The sequence below is a fragment of the Chiloscyllium plagiosum genome, chromosome 19, assembly GCF_004010195.1.
Source record: "Chiloscyllium plagiosum isolate BGI_BamShark_2017 chromosome 19, ASM401019v2, whole genome shotgun sequence".
Lineage (NCBI taxonomy): Eukaryota > Metazoa > Chordata > Chondrichthyes > Orectolobiformes > Hemiscylliidae > Chiloscyllium > Chiloscyllium plagiosum.
In genome coordinates, this window is record NC_057728.1 from 15,434,965 (window position 1) to 15,453,142 (window position 18,178).

At 41.5% G+C, this 18,178-nt stretch overlaps 1 protein-coding gene across 27 annotated transcripts in view; it reads left to right on the plus strand.

Annotated features, from left to right (window-relative positions):
* The window catches only part of cadps2 (Ca++-dependent secretion activator 2), a 724,760-nt gene that overhangs the window by 312,495 nt on the left and 394,087 nt on the right, over positions 1-18,178 (plus strand). For all 27 annotated transcript variants that reach the window (XM_043709173.1, XM_043709174.1, XM_043709162.1 and 24 more), the window contains exons 4-6: positions 6,543-6,623; positions 8,205-8,441; positions 15,375-15,496. In XM_043709173.1, the coding sequence (XP_043565108.1) occupies positions 6,543-6,623; positions 8,205-8,441; positions 15,375-15,496 (440 nt within the window). The remainder of the gene's footprint in view (positions 1-6,542; positions 6,624-8,204; positions 8,442-15,374; positions 15,497-18,178) is intronic.

Genomic DNA, 18,178 nt, shown 5'->3' on the forward strand with positions numbered 1-18,178 from the left:
GCCCTTGGTCCCAACAAGTCCACACTGACGCTCCGAAGAGTAACCCACTCATCCCGCTACTCTATTACTTTACATTTACCCCAATTAATGCACCTAACCTACACATCCCTGAACACTATGGGCAATTTAGCATGGCTAATTCACGTAAATACATCTTTGGACTGTGGGAGGAAACCAGAGCACCCGGAGAAAACCCACACAGACACAGGGAGAATGTGGAAACTCCACACAGTTGCCCGAGGCTGGACTCGAACCCAGGACCCTGGTGCTGTGAGGCAACAGTGTTAACCACTGATCCTTATTTAGACCTGGCACTTATCGCCCAAATGCAGTTCTATCCCTCTGTTTACCTCCTGTTCGTGTGTCTATCACGATATGCCTTAAACGTTGCTGATATGTCTGCTTACACCACCTTCACAGACAGTGTGTTCCAGGCACTCTCTGGGTGAAACATTTTTTCCACACTTCTCCCCTACACTTTGTCCCTCTCACCTTGAATCTGTGCCCTCTGGTAGTTGACATTTACATCTTGGGGGCAAAGACGCCTCTGACTATCCACCTTTTCTATGTCTCGCATAATTTTATAGACTTCTATTAGGTTGCCCCTTAGCCTCCATCTTTCCAGTGAAAATAATCCGAGTTTATCCAAACCTCTCCTCATAACTAAAACCCTCCAGACCAGGCAACATCCCAGTAAGCCTTCTCTGCACCATCTCCAAAGCATCCATGTCTTTCTGGCAGGGTGTGTGGTCATCAGAACTACATGCAATATTCCAAGTGTGGTCAAACTAAAGTATCACATAGCTGTAACACAACTTTTATATTTGGTGCTCCAACCAATGAAAGCAAGTATGTTGTATGCCTTCTCAAGCATTTAAACCATAAATGTCGCCACTTTCAGGGATCTGTGGGCCTGTACGCCCAGATCCCTCTGTATGTCAATGCTCCTGAGGCTCTGCCATTTATTGTATTTGGTCTTCCAAAATATATCAGCTTATATTTGTCTGGGTTAAATTCCATCTGCCATTTGCCTGCCCAAAAGTCAATCTGGCTATATCCTGCTATATCCTTTGACAATCCTTCTCATTACCTGTTTTGAAGTCATCTGCAAGCTTACTAAACATACCACTGCATTTTCCTCCAGATCAATACAATGTTATTTTACAAGCTGTAAGATTGACTCTTAGGTTGCACTGCACTATAAAGTTGACCAGTCTGCAATGCAATGTTTATAAGAAACAGTAAGTGCAGTGTTTTGTATGGTATCTTAGTGGAAAGTAAAGTATGTACGACGCTGTTACAATTTTATTACAGACCATCAACATTTAATGAGCAACTTGAACAGACAGTAATTAACAAAACAACATCATGAGATTTGCTGATTCTAAACAAAACCAAACTTTTTATTGAAAGTTAGTGCTGTAGACCTTTTGCTATAGTTTACAAAGACTTATACTAGAAACTCTTTTTAACTTCTCCCCTCCAATAATTCCCTTTTCTTTATGAAATCTTTAAAGTTCATTTGCTTTTCCTGTGACTAAAGTTGTGCCACAGTTCTCTGGAATTCAGCTGATATCTCCTGAATGTAACAGCTGTTTCCTGAGGTAGGAGATTTCATGGAGGTCCTTTGAATTTGCTTTTGGCTAAGCCATCCTTATTATTCCTTCAAAGTTGTAATTTGTGTGCAGTTTTCAATTTAGCATTAGGCATCATGCATTCTTGTTTAGGGCTTTGAATATTAGGAACATCCCTGACTCCTGATAGCCCTCAATTCTCCCAAGGTGTTAATCTCATACCAAGATTGTGCCCTCTGGACCTAGACTCTTCCACAAAGGCAAAATAACCTTTCATGTCTACTATGTCAAGTCTCCTAAGAATCTTACATGTTTCAATAAGGCTATCTTTCATTCTTCTAAACTCTCGTGAATACAGACCCAACATACTCAACCTTGATTTGATTTGATTTGATTTATTGTAGCCACATGTACCTAAGTACAGTGAAAGTCTTCATTTTACGAGCAGTAGAGGTAGATCATAGCAAACAAGGAAGTACATAGGATGCGTGGACAAAGCGAGGCATTCAGGTTACACTGCACAAGAGGTGCACAAAGCAAGATCAACATGATATGAAGTTAGAGAGTCCGTTCTGATAATAATGGCAGGGAAGAAGCTGTTCTTAAATCTGTTGTTACATGTGGTCAAGCTTCTGTATCTTCTGCCTGATGGAAAAGGTTGTAGAAGAGCATTACCAGGGTGGGAGGAATCTTTGATGATGTTGGCAGCCTTTCCACAGCGTTGAGAAGTGTAAATGGAGTCCATGGATGGGAAATTGGCTTCCACAATGCCTGACTGTGCACACAACCTTCTGTACTTTCTTATGATCCTGGGCAGAGCAGTTGCCGTACCAGGCCGTTATACACCTGGGTAGAATGCTTTCAGTGGTGCACCTGTTAACGTTGGTGAAAGTTCTTATGGACATGTTGAATTCCCTAAGCTGCCTGAGGAAGAGGAGTGTTCCTGTGCCATCTTGACCATTGCATCTACACGGGAAGTCCACGACAGATTATCCAGGTTATTGTCACTCCTAGGAACTTGACATTCTCCACTCTCACCAACTCAGCTCCATTGATGTAGATGGGGCCACGTTCTTTTCCTTTCTTCCTAACTGATCACTTAGTTGATGATCAGTTCTTTTGTTTTGCTGACATTGAGAGAGATTTTGTTATCATTGCACCATGACACCAAGCCCTCTATCTCCCTTCTGTATTCTGGCTTACTGTTAATATCCATCCTACCACGGTGGAGTCATCAGCAAACTTGAAGATGCCGTTCATAAGGAATTTGGCTTTGCAATCATGGTTGTACTGGGAGTACAGTAGAGTGGCTGAGGACCCATTGTTGGGGGGGTTCCAGTGTTGAGGGCTATGTGGAGGAGGTTCATTTGCCTATCTTCATTGATTGTGGTCTGTGGGTCAGGAAGCTAAGGATCCAGTTGCCGAGGGTGGAGCCAGGTCTTGGAGTTTTAAGATTAGTCTGGAGGGGATAATGGTGTAGAAGGTGGAGTAGTAGTCGATGAGTAGGAGTCTGATGTAGCTGTCCTTGATATCCACATGTTCCAGGGATGGGCGTAGGGCCAGGGAAATGGTATCCACTGTGGACCTGTTACGTCAGTTGGCAAATTGCAGGGGATCAAGGCAGGCTAGGAGACTGGAGTTGATGTGGGCCATGACCAGCCTCTCAAAGCACTTCATGATTATGGAGGTCTGAGCCACTGGGCAATAGTCAGTAAGGCACGTTGCATCTGCTTTCTTTGATATCTCTCCTCAAAAGAAAGTCTGTATGTCTGGGATCCAGTGCCAGTAAAATCTTTCCTTGGATAGAGGGAGTAAAACCATTGACAGTATTCTGGGAGTAGTCTAACTATGCCTCGTATAATTTTTGCCAGTCACCTATTGTTACATTCCATTCCCTTTAAAATAAAGGTCAGCATTCAAAATGGAATGTTTCTGATCTCCTGCTGAACCTGGATACTAGCGTTTTTAGGATTCATGCAGAATGACTCCTAATCCCTCCCGGCTGCAGCTTTCAATAGTCTTTCTCTGTTTAAATAATATTCAGCTCCTCAAGTCTTTCTGCTCAAGTGCATGACCCATAATATTTTCCTATATTAAGTTCCATCTACAAAACTTTTACTTACTCAGTTAACCTCTTCATCTCCCTCTATAGACTCTGTGTCATCCTCAGCACTTCCCATCCTTTTGCATCGTTCGTAAACTTGCTTCCATCATCCAAGTCAGTGGTACGTATTGTAAACTTTATGGTCCCAGCATTGATCCCTGTGGTACTCCACAAGGTACAAGTTGCCATCCTGAAAACTTCCTCCTCATCCCGACTCACTGTACTTGTTAAGTTAACCAACTCTCTATCCGTGCTGATATATTACCCCCAACACCTCTTAATAAGCAGCAAGTGCAGTACCTTCTCAAATGCCTTCTGAAAATCCAAATATATTGCATTTACTGCTATCGCTTTATCCGGCTTGTTACCTCCTCAAAGAACTCATGATAAATTTGTCAGGCATGACTTCCCCTTCATGAAGCCATGCTGACTCTGCTTAATTATATTATGTATCTTCAAATGCTCTGCTATTGCAGCCGTTATTATATATTCTAACATTTCCCACTAACAATATTAAGCAAACAGCTAGTTACCAGTTTTTTGTCTCCTTCCCTTTTTCCATAATGCTGTTACAGTGCCAGTTTCCAATACGCTGGGACTTTTCCAGGATGTAAGAATTCTGTGAAGATTGCTGCCAGTGCATTCACAAACTATGTCGGCACTTCATTTAATATGCTCATTGGGCATATGAAATCATATTTTAGTTCCTGTTATGGATAGGGTTGCCCTTTTGATGCTAAACATGAGTAATATCTGAGCAGCTCAGTGGTTAGCACTGCTGCCTCACAGGTTCGATCCTATCCTCGGGCAACTGTCTGTGTGGAGTGTGCAAGTTCTCCCCGTGTCTGGGTGGGGTTCCTCCAATTTCTTCCTGCAATCTAAAGATGTGCAGATTAGGTGGTTTTGCCATACTAAATTGTCCATAAGGTTCTGAGAGGTGCAGGCTAGATGGATTAGCCATGGGAAATGGGGTTAGAGGGATAGAGTAGGGGGTAGAGTCTGGATGGGATGCTCATTGGCGGGCCAGTGCAGACTCAGTCGGCCAAATGACCTCTTTACAAACCGTAGAGATTCTGTGATTCTGAGGATTGCAATCCTGTAGGTATGATGTTTTTGGTGGTGTTATGGCTGAATATTTTTAAACAATAGATCTCCAGTTCTTGGGAGGGTAAAGTGAAACTTTGATTAAATTGGATAAAAATAATCTCATCCATGCACATGAATTCTGTTTACACAACTTGGAAAATATTTTGTAAAGAAAATTCAAAGTTTAAATAAATACCTATTGAAGTTATTTTTGTGTTTGGGTGTGATATCATTATGTTTCTGAGAAGTTGAAGAAGAGATTATTGAATCTGATCATGAAAAGAATCTATTCAACAATGTTTTTTTAACTCAAGGTGTGTCATTAAAGCCATCTATATTTGATGTTTAAAATTCTCAGTCAGAGGTGTGTCATTCATCTCCAGGGAAACAAAGCTACACTGAAGTTAAACCAAATAACAAAATGTGATAATGACCTTCCAGCTCTGAGTCTTATGAAGAATCATATTTTAGGCTTGCCAAGTGTTTTAAATTTTACTTATTTTTGACATGTTTCTGGCTTCTCCTATTTTAAATAGGTTTCTGATCTGTATCATCACTGATCATAAACCTTGCTTCTAACATTCACCAAGATTGATAGCTTTGCTGAGTCTGCAACTCCTTTTTAAAGTTATGTACTCAGTACATTTTTGAATTATTATTATGTTACAGAGGATTTACAGTAACCTTTTGATATATTAGGATAAGAAAAATACACCAGAGGGAGGGAAGAAAAGCTTTTCAACTGACAGCACTTCAGATTCCCTTTTTCTGGTTATGATAGACTGATCAGACTGCTATAAATCATTGCAAGTAATGTCTAACTGGAAACACTCTGACTTGATACTATGGATCTGCAAACAATTACAATTATATGTAATGTGGAAATGTAGTTAATTATCTGCATCATCAGTCCTATTAATCTGCCTCCATTACCTTACCATTTTCAGCCAGAAATTCATTAAGAATTGATCTTCAGGCATGACAGATGCACAGTCTGTTGAAATGGTAGTTCCTTTTAATAATGTTTTGTTCATTTTGTGATCATTAAGAATTCATAGCTCATGAGTTTCAGAGCCCAAATTCTAAATGATAGGTACTTATTATCACCAGCTCCATATTGGCAGCCTTTAAAATGGGAAAAGGGAATGGATTTAGGAGGATTCAGAGGGAAGGCCGAGTGTATTCAGTTGGACAGTTACCTGGGAATTTGACTTAGTTTAAAACTGCCTGCCATTTTCTATTATTTACCATTATTTCCTACATTATTACTTACTAAGTCCATCAGATGTCTCCCAAGTTTTGCATACACATAAATATGTTTTTTTTTTATTTAACAGGGTAAGAAAGCAAGAGAGAAAGTAAATTATGTTTTATACATGGTATTCTGTCCACCTAAGTGCAAAGATTTGCTCCCAAGCCCCTGAGAGAAAAGGTTCCCAATCTGAAATGTTATTTTTGGTTTTCTCTCCACATGGTTTGCCAGGAGTTGTCCAACAATCATGTAGAATTGGAGATCACTCTCCAAGAACTTGAGATTTAATTTTTAATGCTCGCAAGCAAACCAGGAGAAAAGTCTTAATCATCTTAAAGGTGAATGTAGGGTGGTCAGAGGTATTAGCGTATCCAAGCATATTTCTGATCAATATTGACAATCCCATTTTCCACAGCCACTACACTACCTGCTGAAGTATTTTCAGTTTTTGTTTCAGATTTCCAGCATCAGCAACAATTTTCCTTTTGTTTTCTTCCCTAACTTCTCAATGTATTTTGAATTTTAGCTGGACAATGCTGATGAACAAGCAGCTCAGATTCGACGGGAACTTGATGGGAGACTGCAGATGGCCGAACAGTTAGCCAAAGTAAGTGTTGACTGATAATGAATACTCTATCTATTATGAATATTAGAACTGTATTTGAAATTAAACAATGCAGGTTTACCCATGTTGAGCAGTCAGTTCAGCAGAGAAATGAGGTGCTAATCTTACAGCAATGCCATTTGAGGACACGATCACATTAAGATGACTAACAGCATCCATCCAAAGGTGATGAAAATTCCTGCATACAATGCACACTTCCAGTCCACAAACATTACTTCCTTAATAGAATCATGAAATCTCAACAGTGTGGAAAGAGGCCATTTGGCTCATTGAATTTGCACCAACCCGCCAAAGAGCATCTCACCCAAACCCAGCCCCCTACCCCATAATTCCACGTTTACTGTATATAATCCACTGGGACTGCCTGTCCCTGGACATAATGGATAATTTAGCATGGCCAAATCACCTAACTTTTTTTTTATTCATTCACTGGATGAGGGCACTGCTGGCTAGGCCAGCAATTATAGCTCATCCCTAATTGTTGAGAGTCAGCCACACTCTTATGGATCTGGAGTCACATGTCAGCCAGACCAGATAAGGATGGCAGTTTCCTCCCTTAAATGACATTAGTGAACCAGATGGGTTTTTCCTCTGACAATCAACAATGGATTCATGGTCATCATTAGACTGTTAATACCAGATATTTATTGAATTCAAATGCCACCATCAACCATGGCGGGATTTGAACCCAGCTCCCCAGAACATTACCTGGGTCTCTGGATTAACAGTGCAGCGATAAAACCACGAGGCCATCTTCAGACTTATTTAAGCTTTTGCATCCACAATTGACTGTGGCTGTTGTAAGAATCTAAGCAGGTTGATTTTGTCCTGCACATCGAAGTACTCAATTTACCAGGTGCAAGCAGAAGTGCTTTCCCTCTTTGTGGGACAGTGGTGAAAGCATTCTATACAACCCTAAATAAGGCTGATAACACTAATTGTATGTATTCTGCAATATTTAATTGTACAAGTTTCCCAGACTCCCACCATTGGTTGCTCAGCATGACTATCCTCAAAGCACTGCCTTTCCATCTGAACTGGGAAGTGAATAGATTCTTCATTGCTCATTGAATGATTACTGACATACAATTAAATATCTTTTTTCAACTCCAGTATTTTATAAACAAGGAGAAGAAGTGTTTGAAGCAAGTTTTATTTTTAACATCCTTTTACTCTTTTTCTCTCTCTTCCTTGTTGCTCATAGCATTGTCCTGAAGATTCATCTATCAGCCTGGAGTGTCCAGGCCTATTCTGGACTGTTAGAAACATAAACATGTAGACACTATTGTTACTGTTAGCATCTTGGGCCTGCAAGGGGAATTCAAACTTAAATTCAAATAACAGAAAAAGGCTGTGTTGAGGTCAGCTTAAATGTAGACACACATTTCTGACAAGCACCCAATCACAACAAAAGGAGGGAGCTGTCCTTGTATATATTGCTAGCCCATGCTTATTCACCGTACTTTCATAGTATCCTGCAGTGTCTGTCATTGGCACAATTGTTATTATTTTATTTGTTCTTACACTTCTGAATGTTTTATTATTCTATTCCTTTTTTTAAAGGAGCGAAAGTTTCTGAAGTTTGTCCAGAAGGATATGGAGAATATGTACATTGAAGAGCTGAAATCTTCTGTTAACCTGCTCATGGCCAACTTGGAAAGTCTGCCAGTGGCAAAGGGAGGACCAGAGTTTAAACTGCAGAAGCTGAAACGGTCCCAGAATTCCTCCTTTTTGGACATTGGCGATGAAAACGAGATCCAGCTCTCAAAATCCGACGTCGTCCTGTCGTTCACGCTGGAGGTTGGTCAATTGGGATTCATGGGATCCGTCTGATATTAAAACTTTAAATTTGCCACTGTTGAATTGAAAAATGATTTGTTAGCATATTGCTGCAAATATGACAAGGCAAGAATAAATTTGTTCTCTTCTGAGATCCTGCTGCATGAGCTCCTGACAGCTGTGGGCGATTGGAGCTGAGAGATGGGAGATTTGGCTTTTAAAGGTCACAAGTGAAGTGAACATGAACCGTTTCTCTTTGGGAGACACTTGGGATACAGTTGATCAGGTGCCGAGGATTTACCTACCTTTAGGCATTTTAAGATCTCCAGCACCTCTTCTTCTGGAATGTGGACTCTTTTTTTCAAGACATCACTATTTCCCTGAGTTCCCTAGATTCCATGTTTTTCTCCACCATAAATATGAGTGCAAAATATTTATTTAGGATCTCACCCATCTCCTGTAGTTCCACACACAGTCTTAGATTAGATTCATGAATTAGATTAGATTACTTACAGTGTGGAAACAGGCCCTTCGGCCCAACAAGTCCACACCGACCCGCAACCCACCTATTCCCCGATATTTACTCCTTCACCTAACACTAGGGGCAATTTAGCATGGCCAATTCACCTAACCTGCACATTTTTGGATTGTGGGAAGAAACTGGAGTACCCGGAGGAAACCCACGCAGACACTGGGAGAATGTGCAAACTCTACACAGAGAGTCGCCTGAGGCGGGAATTGAACCCAGGTCTCTGGCGCTGTGAGGCAACAGTGCTAACCACTGTGCCACCATGTCTTGTTGATCTTTAAGGAGCCCTACTCTCTCCCTGATTGCTATTTTGTCCTTAATCTGCTTATTGAATCTCTTGTGGATTCTCCTTAACCTTAACTGCCAGTTATCTCATGACTCCTTTTTGCCTTCCTAATTTTCCTCTTAGGTGTATTCCTACATCCCCGTTGATCCTCAAGGGATTCACTTGATATAGTGGTCTCTACCTGATATATGCCTCTTTCTTTTTCTTGACCAGCACCTCAATATCTTTAATCGTTCAGTGTTCCCTATTTGTGCCAGTCTTGCCCTTCCCACTAATAGGAACATGCTATTAGTGAACTTTCTTTATTCCATGTTTGAAAGCCTCCCACTTGCGAGTCAACCCTTGACCTGTGAACTGCCTCCCCCAGTCAACTTTTGAAAAATTCTATCTAATACTGTTAAAATTGGCCTTGCCCCAATTTAGAACTTTTAAGTTTTAGATGAGGCCTATTCGTTTTCAATAACTATTTTAAAACTAATAGAATTATGGTCATGGATCTGAAAGTACTCCCCCACTAACTCCTCAGGCACTTGCCCTGCTTTACTTCCCAAGAGGAGGTTGAGTTTTGCCCCTTCTCCAGTAAGGCCATCTACATATAGATTGAGACAGTTTCTCGCACACGCTTAACAAATCCAAAATGACTGTTCAGAAGTGTGTGAAAGAAGAGTCACATCAGGCTCCAAACCTTCACTCTTTCTCTCTCTGCAGATCTGCCGAGTTCCTCCAGCATTTTCTGATTTTATTTCAGATTTCCAGGGTCTGTGGTAATATTTTTTGACAGCAGAGAGGAACGCTCAAAAAACTGAAGGAGGAGTGATTTTAAATATCGCAGCTAAGTCCAAAAACTCCAGATGCTTCAAAATCTCAGGGGACATCCTGTATCAGAAATAAGGAGAGCAACATTTGACAAGGTTCCCCATGGGAGACTGATTAGCAAGGTTAGATCTCATGGAATACAGGGAGAACTAGCCATTTGGATACAGAACTGGCTCAAAGGTAGAAAACAGAGGGTGGTGGTGGAGGGTTGTTTTTCAGACTGAGGCCTGTGACCAGTGGAGTGCCACAAGGATCAGTGTTGGGCCCTCTACTTTTTGTCATTTATGATTTGGATGCGAGTATAAGAGGTACAGTTAGTAAGTTTGCAGATGACACCAAAATTGGAGGTGTTGTGGACAGCGAAGAGGGTTACCTCAGATTACAACAGGATCTGGACCAGATGGGCCAATGGGCTGAGAAGTGGCAGATGGAGTTTAATTCAGATAAATGCGAGGTGCTGCATTTTGGGAAAGCAAACCTTAGCATGACTTGTACACTTAATAGTAAGGTCCGAGAGACTGTTGCTGAAAAAAGAGACCTTGGAGTGCGGGTTCATAGCTCCTTAAAAGTGGAGTCGCAGGTAGATAGGATAGTGAAGAAGGCGTTTGGTATGCTTTCCTTTATTGGTCAGAGTATTGAGTACAGGAGCTTGGAGGTCATGTTGTGGCTGTACAGGACATTGGTTAGGCCGCTGTTGGAATATTGCATGCAATTCTGGTCTCCTTCCTATGGGAAAGATGTTGTGAAACTTGAAAGGGTTCAGAAAATATTTACAAGGATGTTGCCAGGGTTGGAGGATCTGAGCTACAGGGAGAGGCTGAACAGGCTGGGGCTGTTCTCCCTGGAGCGTTGGAGGCTGATGAGTGACCTTACAGAGGTTTACAAAATCATGATGGGCATGGAGAGGGTGAATAGACAAGGTCTTTCCCTGGTGTGGGGAGTCCAGAACTAGAGGGCATAGGTTTAGGGTGAGAGGGGAAAGATATAAAAGAGACCTAAGGGGCAACTGTTTCACGCAAAGAGTGGTACATGTATGGAATGAGCTGCCAGAGGATGTGGTGGAGGCTGGTACTATTGCAACATTTAAGAGGCATTTGGATTGGTATATGAATAGGAAGGGTTTGGAGGGCAATGGGCCGGGTGCTGGCAGGTGGGACTAGATTGAGTTGGGATATCTGGTCGGCATGGACGGGTTGGACCGAAGGGTCTGTTTCCATGCTGTACATCTCTATGACTCTATGAACTCAGAGGGTCTGAGAAGGACTGACCAATATACACATTTGTCATGGTTAGAACATAGAACAATACAGCACAGAACAGGCCCTTCGGTCCACGATGTTGTGCCGAACATTTGTCCTAGCTTAAGCACTCATCCATGTACCTATCCAATTGCCGCTTAAAGGTCACCAAAGATTCTGACTCTACCACTCCCACAGGCAGCGCATTCCATGCCCCCACCACTCTCTGGGTAAAGAACCCACCCCTGACATCTCCCCTATACCTTCCACCCTTAACCTTATTGCATGAGGAACTTTTTTTGCCATTGACAGTCTTCTCCAGTAACCACACACAACAAGTGCAAAGTATTCATTCTTATGTTGACTTTCATTTTTGATCAAATGTTGGTCAGCATTGATATTCCTGAAACTTGCTTTCTGCTGTTTGGACCTGTCTAGTTTGTTTGTATATTCGTTGTGAGTAAGGGAACACTTCCTAGATAAAGTTTGGCTATGGAAAATAGATCTTGCTGACCACTGCATTAATGAATGGAAAGTTATCATTTTGTTCCACAGTTTGGCTGACAACCTCACTGCAATGTCAACAAGTGCACAAGAATTTTGACAGCAGCATCAACACTAATGTGCATCACTTCCCAGTTCACCCTGGGATTTTCTGCTTGGTTAGGATGGGATGAGAAAGCTACAAGATTAATAGCAGACAAGCTCCCTGTTACAGGGATTTTTCCTGCACAGAGCTGCACAAATACATACTATTTGCTCATGCTGTGTGTGAAGTTGGCAGATCATAGTTCTGTGTTGAGACTGTGGTGCTGGAAAAGCACAGCTGGTCAGGCAGCATCCTAGCAGCAGGAGAATTGACATTTCAGGCATACATTCCTGATGAAGGGCTTATGCCCGAAACATCAATTCTCCTGCTCCTCAGATGCTGCCTGACCAGCTGTGCTTTTCCAGCACCACAGTCTCAACTCTGATCTCCAGCATCTGCAGTCCTCACTCTCTCCTAGGTCATAGTTCAGTGACTCATTGACCTGAAATATTTCCTTTAAAAGTCTGCAGACCACTTTCCTGGGACAGGCATCAGCTACACCTTGCATGTTACCCCAATCTACAGAACCCAAAGTCACTGAAACACTTATGTCACAGAACACAAACACGTTTTTCACAGAAATGTGTCCTTGTCCTTTCTGGGAATCAACTGTAGAAGAGTTTGCAGAAAGGCAGAAAATGAAAATGAAAAAAATAAGACAGCCTACAACTCTGTCAGTCAATCAGCTGTGGCTTTATAATAGACCACCAACATGTATCCATCATTAGACAATTGTCCACTAAGCAATGCTCGTCTGAAGTATTATATTATTCCATTCTGTCAGTTTGCTTTAATAGATGGATTGGAGAAGATTGGTGGTCAAAGTTAAAAGCTGAGGAAAGAAATTAATTATAGCAAACAGTAAGTAGGACATTCCCATATAGTGGATGTAGGTTTGCTCAGAGCTGGAAGGTTCATTTTTAGACATTTCATCACCATACTAGGTAACATCTTCAGTGAGCCTCCAGATGAAGCGCTGGTGATGTAGCCCGCTTTCTGTTTATATGTTTGGGTTTCCGTGGGTTGGTAATGTCATTTCTGTGGTAACATCATTTCCTATGGTGATGTCATTTCCTGTTCTTTTTCTTAGGGGCTGGCAAATGGGATCCAAGTCAATGTGTTTTTTGATAGAGGTCCGTTTGGAATGCCATGCTTCTACGAATTCTCATGCATGTCTCTATTTGGCTTGTCCCAGGATGGATGTGTTATCCCAGTTGATGTGTGTCCTTCCTCATCCATTTGTAAGGATACTAGTGAGAGTATCCAGGTCCAGAAACCCTAGCCACTCTCCCCTACATCAAAGGCATCTCTGAAATGACTGCCAGACTACTGAGATCCCTTGGCATCATGGTAGCCCACATACCCACCAACACACAAAACAGCAGCTAAAGAACTTGAAAGATCTGATACAGACGACAGGCAAATAATGTCATTTTCAAAATACCTTGCAAGAACAAACACTACATTGGACACACAGGCAGAAAACTAGCCACCAAGATACATGAACATCAACTAGCCACAAAAAGATATTCTCACTAGTATCCTTACATTTGGATGTGGAAGGACACCACTTCGACTGGGACAACACATCCATCCTAGGATGAGCCAAATAGAGATATGCACGAGGATTGCTAGAAGGATGGCATTCCAACTAGAATTCTAAAAACAAACACATTGACTTGGATACCATTTGCCACCCCTGGAGAAAAAGAACAGGAGATGACATCACCATAGAAAATGATGTCACCACAGGAAATGACATCACCAGCCCAAGGAAATCCAAACATATAAATAGAAAACAGGCTAAACCACCAGTGCTTCATGCGGAGGCTCACTGAAGATGTTACCTAGTATGGTGATGAAACGTCTGAAAATGAACCTTCCAGCTCAGCGAGCAAACCTACATCCAGAACCTCAACTTGAGTTACAAATCTTCTCAAAACTCACGTTCTCACAAAGTGGAGAGAAGCTGAATCCTGGCAACTAGTTAACTAGTTTCCCAAGAATTACAACATTTAAAATCAATATTCTTAAGCTGCTGATGAAAGCAATCACACATTATAAATGTTGGGACATGCATCCGATTTGATCTTTCATGTTACAGGCAGTCACCTGGGATTACAGTCTTTATTTACAAAAGTTTTGATAGCTTCAGGATTATTCAGGTATTATCCTTTGCCAAATTGCATGAGGTCACTTCTGTTGAGTAATTTTCTGGTACTCCTGCAAGTAACGCTTGTTGTAGGATCAGAGTGAGATGTTTACATGCCAGCTGTTGGTGAGCAGCTGGTGGGGGTTCCCATGTATGAGGACTTCTTGACAGAGGGTGTAGGGGAATGGATAATTCAGGCACTGTTGCTGAGCTTACGTAGTTTGACTTATTTTTGGTTGTTCCACAACACAGCTGCATTATAGAGCAGTTGCATAATTTGAATATTATTTGGGAGAGTTGAATGAGGCTTGTGCACAGTTTCACATCATTCAGCTACAGTGGGCCATACTGGACATCTTGCATACTGCAAGCCCTGTGTTTAGAAAGTGAATAGTTGGCATAGTGGATACCTGCCATCGATCCCACTTTGCATTAGACTAATTTAAAATGATTAAGTTTTGCTTTTCACAGATATTTTGCAGCCCTTCATTTAAACCATATGTGATCACTCAAATCCAGTGCCCCAGATCAGGAAATTTCGTGCATTTGGTCATACCTCATTGAGAAACTTAACTGAAGAGCTTCCAATTGGATCTTCAAAACAGTTTTTCTTTGGACATTGCCACTTTTGAAAAATAAAGATCAACTCAGAGTGAACCTATGCAGCTGAATTAACTAACTCTACTAAATCTTCCTGTGCTGTGCTCTTCCAGCACCACTGATCCAGAATCTGGTTTCCAGCATCTGCAGTCATTGTTTTTACCTCTAAATCTTCCCATGCCCACCCCAATTCTGAACAATTGACTTTTGAAATTAGATGCCCAATTAACGCTGTGTCGAATAACATATTTCAGCACAACATATACATGTCTGTGAATGGCATTGAAACATATCAAAGCAAGTGCGGGTAGTGATATAAGCCTTTGGACTTATAGCTGCTGAAGCTACTGGGGACAGGGAAATGTCAGTGCTAAGGAAGGAATTTGGTTTAATTATATGTGAGACAGTTTGCAAAGCTTAGCAGAAACCTTCAAAAACGCACTTTGATACCTGACTGCAGTCAATCATAGTTCTACCAAACAAGAGGCCCAATCCTTTGCGGTGCCATTCTCACACATCTGTATGTGCCTTTGTTCCCTAGTGGAGGATCAGTAGAAAAAAGCCAGTGTTTTTTGAGCCTCAGACTTTCAGCTAATCAATTCTAATATTAAATGCAGCACGTCATCCATGATAGAGACATCAACTCCTACTAATGCGTAAGCATTATCGGCCCTAGTAGCAAGAAGGATGTATTTTCAAAGATCTTCCCTCACTATTTCTGAAGCCTCTCTATTGTGTTTTTAGATTGTTATAATGGAAGTCCAGGGGTTGAAATCAGTGGCCCCCAATCGTATTGTGTATTGCACAATGGAAGTGGAAGGTGGAGAAAAACTTCAGACTGACCAAGCAGAAGCCTCAAGGCCACAGTAAGTGACTCTGTTTTGATACAGATTTGTTTTGTCTGGAACATCTACACCTTGTTTTCTGCTTGCTCGAGCTCTGATTTTGTCCACATTTAATAATAAAATAACATTGCAGTCAGATAAGACTTTTGGCTAGGTCGTACATCGACATTTACCATTTGTGAACTGTGAAGCTTGGTTTTATTCATAACTATTGCTTTTATTTCAGATATTGTGCTTCCAAATGGTTTTTGCTTTCCTAAGTGGCCCCACATGTCACAATGTTCATCCAGAGGGAATCTACATATTAGCCATGTTGTGCCAAAGTGGCCCTCAGCTATTGTACTATATACCACAAGTGTATACATATTCTTGTTCATCCTGCATTTAATGCAAGTTTCTCTTCAAGCCTCACCTTGAAGTTTTTGTTGTATGTTTCCATGAACACCCTCCTGCACTTTGCCTCATCTGCGTGTCACTTCCAGTGATTGCTTGCACTTCAAGTGTGAGGTTGACGATTCAATAATCTGTGGCTTTGCAATTGAGCCCGTTGTTATCCTCACCTGCAATCCAGACCCAAATACATCCAGTGAGGATAACAGAAGCACTGATCAGCTTCATTCTTCTCCACCTTGGGCCCATTGAATCAGTCCTGGCCAAGACCAGATACCTCAGCACAATTTGTGTTTGGAATATTGTCTGCAAGGTATAGTTACTCACTCAAACAAATGTGCTGATTAGGAGGACAGAAAACACACACATTTGCCATGAACTGTGTATACAATATTTGTAAGCACACTGTAAGGAAAATAAACCTGGGCCAAGTGCAGTGAGTAGTCTTTCTTTTTATCAAACATACTACCAATACATTAGAGCTTTTAACCTGTATAGTGATCTCTTTGGGAGTCTTATTATACCACTGAGAGAATAGAGCTCCCAAGCTTTGTAAACTCAGTAGATTAGATTTTAATGCATGCCAGTTGAACAAAAGGTTATTCTCTGTGTTGAATAAGAACAGAAGCTGGAGAGGAGATGTCAGCTGAATCACTTTTGAGTTCAATATTAAATGTAAATGTACTTTTCATGCCTATTGTTTGTATAACTACAGCTTTTCAAAATGATGCAATGTAAATAAGGCCTTCTCCCTGTCTAAATGAATAAAACACATACAGCAATATGGAAAGGATGCATGATTTAGTGGGGCTGTAATAAGTATTCATCAAATTGCTGTTTTCATTGGTAGTTGGCTATTAAAATAAACATTGTTCATTATAGCCATTCATCCTTTTTCGCTGGATGTGTTTTTCAAGACTAAATGGTGCATTTCTTGAAATATTTTTTCATTATCAAGTTTGGGTGAAATGTCAAATAAAAGAGCTGCAGCATGTTGAAGTTGTAAAGGAAATAAAAGATATTGAGATAAATCAGAAAGTGACGGTGTGACACTTCAGTTTTTTGAAAAATAGTTTGAGAAAGGAAAGGCTGAAGGTGCGAAGGCCCGGAGCTTGGAATGGTGGGAAGGGTTTTATAAGAAGACAGTGGAAATAGCCATTAGACCATAACATGCAGGAACAGAAGTGGGAGTGGTCAAATTGTGCTCTGGGCAGGTGAGTGAACTGATATATTTGGGCAGTGGCTAAACCCGAGACACTACACATGCAGTGTCTCCTACCTACCCTCCTCTAACCAAAAAAAGACCCTGGTGTGTTGAGAAGATAAGGTTTTTTTATCGTGTGATTGATTAAAAATTTTTTTTTTTTTCATTTTTCTATGTTTTGATTATTTGAAAAAGAGCATAGCAGAGAAGTACTAGAAATTAATTAACTCATAAATTTATATAAATTAATAAAGTAATTAACTAAGTAGACATAGCTGGGCAGGTGATGTGCTGCAGCTGTATGATGTGGGAGCTGGCTGATCCCATTGTGAACAGCAGTGACCAATGTGCAGCAAGTGTTGGTTGCTGGAAGAACTCTAGCTCAGAATTGATGAGCTGGAGTCTGAGCTTCAAACACTGCCGCACACCCAGGACGGGGAGAAGTAACTGAATGCTTTATTTCAGGAGGCAGTCACTCCTGGTAGACTAAGTAGTTCAAATTCAGTTAGTGATCAGTGACAAGATGTGATTGCAAGTGAGACCAGTAGGGGGTCCTGAGTTCAGGAATGGAGGAGCCTCCGCATTGGACCTTATCCAACAGGTATGAAACGCTTTCTCCCTGTGTGGATGGGGAAAAGGGCTGCATGAAGGATGAGCAAGCTGACCATGGCACCATGGTGCAGAAGGCCAATCAAGAGAGGGGGAGCAAAAAGACAAGTCATTGTTATAGGGGATTCTATAATTAGGGGGACAGATCATATCCTTTGCAAGCCTAATCGAGAGTCCCGCATGGTGTGCTGCCTGCCCAGTGCCAGGGCGCAGGACATCTCTGACTGGCTTGAAAGGATATTGGAGCAGGAAGGGGTGGATCCAGATGTTGTGGTCCACATTGAGACTAACAACATAGGCCAGGCTAGGAAGGAGGACCCGAGCTGAAAATGTGTTGCTGGAAAAGCGCAGCAGGTCAGGCAGCATCCAAGGAGCAGGAGAATCGACGTTTCGGGCAGAAGCCCTTCTTCAGGAATGAGGAAAGTGTGTCCAGCAAGCTAAGATAAAAGGTAGGGAGGAGGGACTTGGGGGAGAGGCGTTGAAAATGTGATAGGTGGAAG